Consider the following 2,061-nt stretch of genomic DNA (forward strand, 5'->3'; position numbering starts at 1 on the left):
GGCTCAGTTGGTTAAGCGACTGCCTTCGGCTCGGGTCATGATCCCAGCGTTCTGGGATCGAGTCCCACATGGGGCTCCTTGCTCAGCAGGGAGCCTGCTTCTCCCTCTGCCTCTGCCTGCCACTCTGTCTGCCTGTGCTCGCTCTCTCTGACAAATAAATAAAAAAAAAAAAAAAAGAAAGAGTAAAGTTCGCTGTGGAAGACCCGATTCTCGCTCTCTGAGATAGGTGGCCCATGGCTTTTGGCTCCGGAGTCCTAAGAACAGGGTCAGGGCAGGAAGTGGGCAGACAGCCACACACCGACAGCCAGAGGGACCCTCCTGGCCCCACGTCTGCCCCTGCCACCCCCAGCGGAGTCTGCAGACAAAAGGCAGCCGGGCATTCTGGCCTCGTCCTGGGCACGGCCTCGCTCCTGCCCCGGACTCCCGAAGCCAGGGCTGCATCTGGGGAGATGGGCTTTCTCAGCTGATGCGAGTGCCTGGGGAGAAGTGGGACAGGGACAGGAGTCCACGGGGTAGATAGAGATGTAGAAAGTGAGCTCCTCGAACAAGGCTCCGCAGAAAGGGGGGATGGGGCTGCCGGGAGGGCGCAGGCTCCCAAGGCAGGTGCTATGTGTCCCCGGAGGCCCGAGTGCAAGGTTTCCAGGGCACCCCCTGCCTCCCCTGCTCCCTGGCACTGGGCCAGGCCCACGTCATCCTTCTCACCTAACCCGACACCCTTTGTCATCCGCAGATCCTCTGTGGGAAAGAGATCCCTCGCTGGATCAACCGACTGGCCTACTTCAGCTCCTGCATTCCCTTCCTACAGAGTTGCCTCCCCAAGGAGTGGCTCACGCCCGCGGCCCTGCAGTCCAGCGTCAGCCAGGAGCTGCAGGAGGAACTGGAGGAGGCCGAGGACGCCGCTGCGTCCGCCTCCGTGGCCAGTGCTGCGGCCGGCCCCAGGCCCGGGCGCCACACCAAACTCTAAGCGTCTCCAAAGCCCCCCCCAGAGCTGTCTCGGACAGGGGACGGTCAGCTAGTGAAAAGTACAAGAGCACGCGTCCTCTGGACATTCTGTATGCAAAGATGGCTCTCCCCCCCCCCCATCCCAGTTTTTCAGCTCAGGATTATATTTGTAATCAAAAGAATCACTCGGCGCAGGAGGGAGAACTTTGTATGAAGCTGCCCTCTGGTTTTTTTTACCCACTTGTAAATTTGGATTTCCTTCTGTTTTATACGAGCTCTGTTCAGTTATGTTTACAGTATTTTGTATCGCTGTTTACAAATCGTGCATGGACTCCTGCCACCGTGGAAGAAGGAAGCATTCGCGGCCCCAGGGGGCGAGGCGGGCCAGCTCTGTAGCCTCCCGACAGCGGCCAGAGCTGTGGCGGGGCCCCCAGGCACGCGACAGGTCCTGGAGCAGCCAGAGTCACCGTCCCCTGCTTACGAATGGTCTTTTAGGTTCGTGTTTGGTTTTGTCCATGTTCAGGACGCAGAGGGGAAGGAGAACCTGGGGCTGAGGGCAGTGGCTCGCAGCCCCGCAAGGGAGCGCAGTCCCCAGGCCCCCCCAGATCCAGGCCAGGGAGGTGGGGGGGGGCAAGGGGGGTGCGCTTGTGTCCCAAATACTGGTCCAGCTCAGCAAGCGGGCCCCTTCCCGTGTCCGTCTGGCTCAGACACCTCTGATTCTGTCGTTAAGGTCGTTTTCGTTGAAGATACCCCTGCTGGTCACTGAGGAGTATTTTTGCACACGCGCGGGGGGCCTCACCTTCATTTTCGTATATCCACTACCCTCCCCGCCCCGGGCTGCGACGACAGGGTGGGAAGGTCCAAGCGACAGCCTTCTGAATAGCCGTATGAGGTGACACGCAGCTGCTTTCTTACTGGTCGGGCCGCCTGTTGCACGAGACCTTGAGAACCGGCGGCTGAAGTAACACTGTCCAGCGAGCGACTCCGCAGTCCCGCGACGGGAGTCGCTTCCCCTCATCATAGGAAACCGAGTCTCGTTGACTTTTTGTTGGAAGATATTCGTGTGTCTTAAGTCATCTTTCTGTTCTCTCAGATGTGTGTCTTACAGAACCTGCTCTG

General features: G+C 59.3%; 1 protein-coding gene across 2 annotated transcripts in view; it reads left to right on the plus strand.

Moving 5' to 3' along the window:
• Nucleotides 1-1,019, plus strand: part of LOC111150899 (desumoylating isopeptidase 2) — a 40,528-nt gene extending 39,509 nt beyond the window's left edge. For both annotated transcript variants that reach the window (XM_022508584.1, XM_022508585.1), the window contains one exon: nt 731-1,019. In XM_022508584.1, coding sequence (XP_022364292.1) covers nt 731-964 — 234 coding nt within the window. In that variant the 3' untranslated portion in view covers nt 965-1,019. The remainder of the gene's footprint in view (nt 1-730) is intronic.
• Nucleotides 1,020-2,061: the final 1,042 nt, after the last annotated feature.

Source organism: Enhydra lutris, unplaced genomic scaffold, assembly GCF_002288905.1.
Source record: "Enhydra lutris kenyoni isolate GAN:26980312 unplaced genomic scaffold, ASM228890v2 scaffoldscaffold24, whole genome shotgun sequence".
In the NCBI taxonomy this organism is placed as follows: Eukaryota; Metazoa; Chordata; class Mammalia; order Carnivora; family Mustelidae; genus Enhydra; species Enhydra lutris.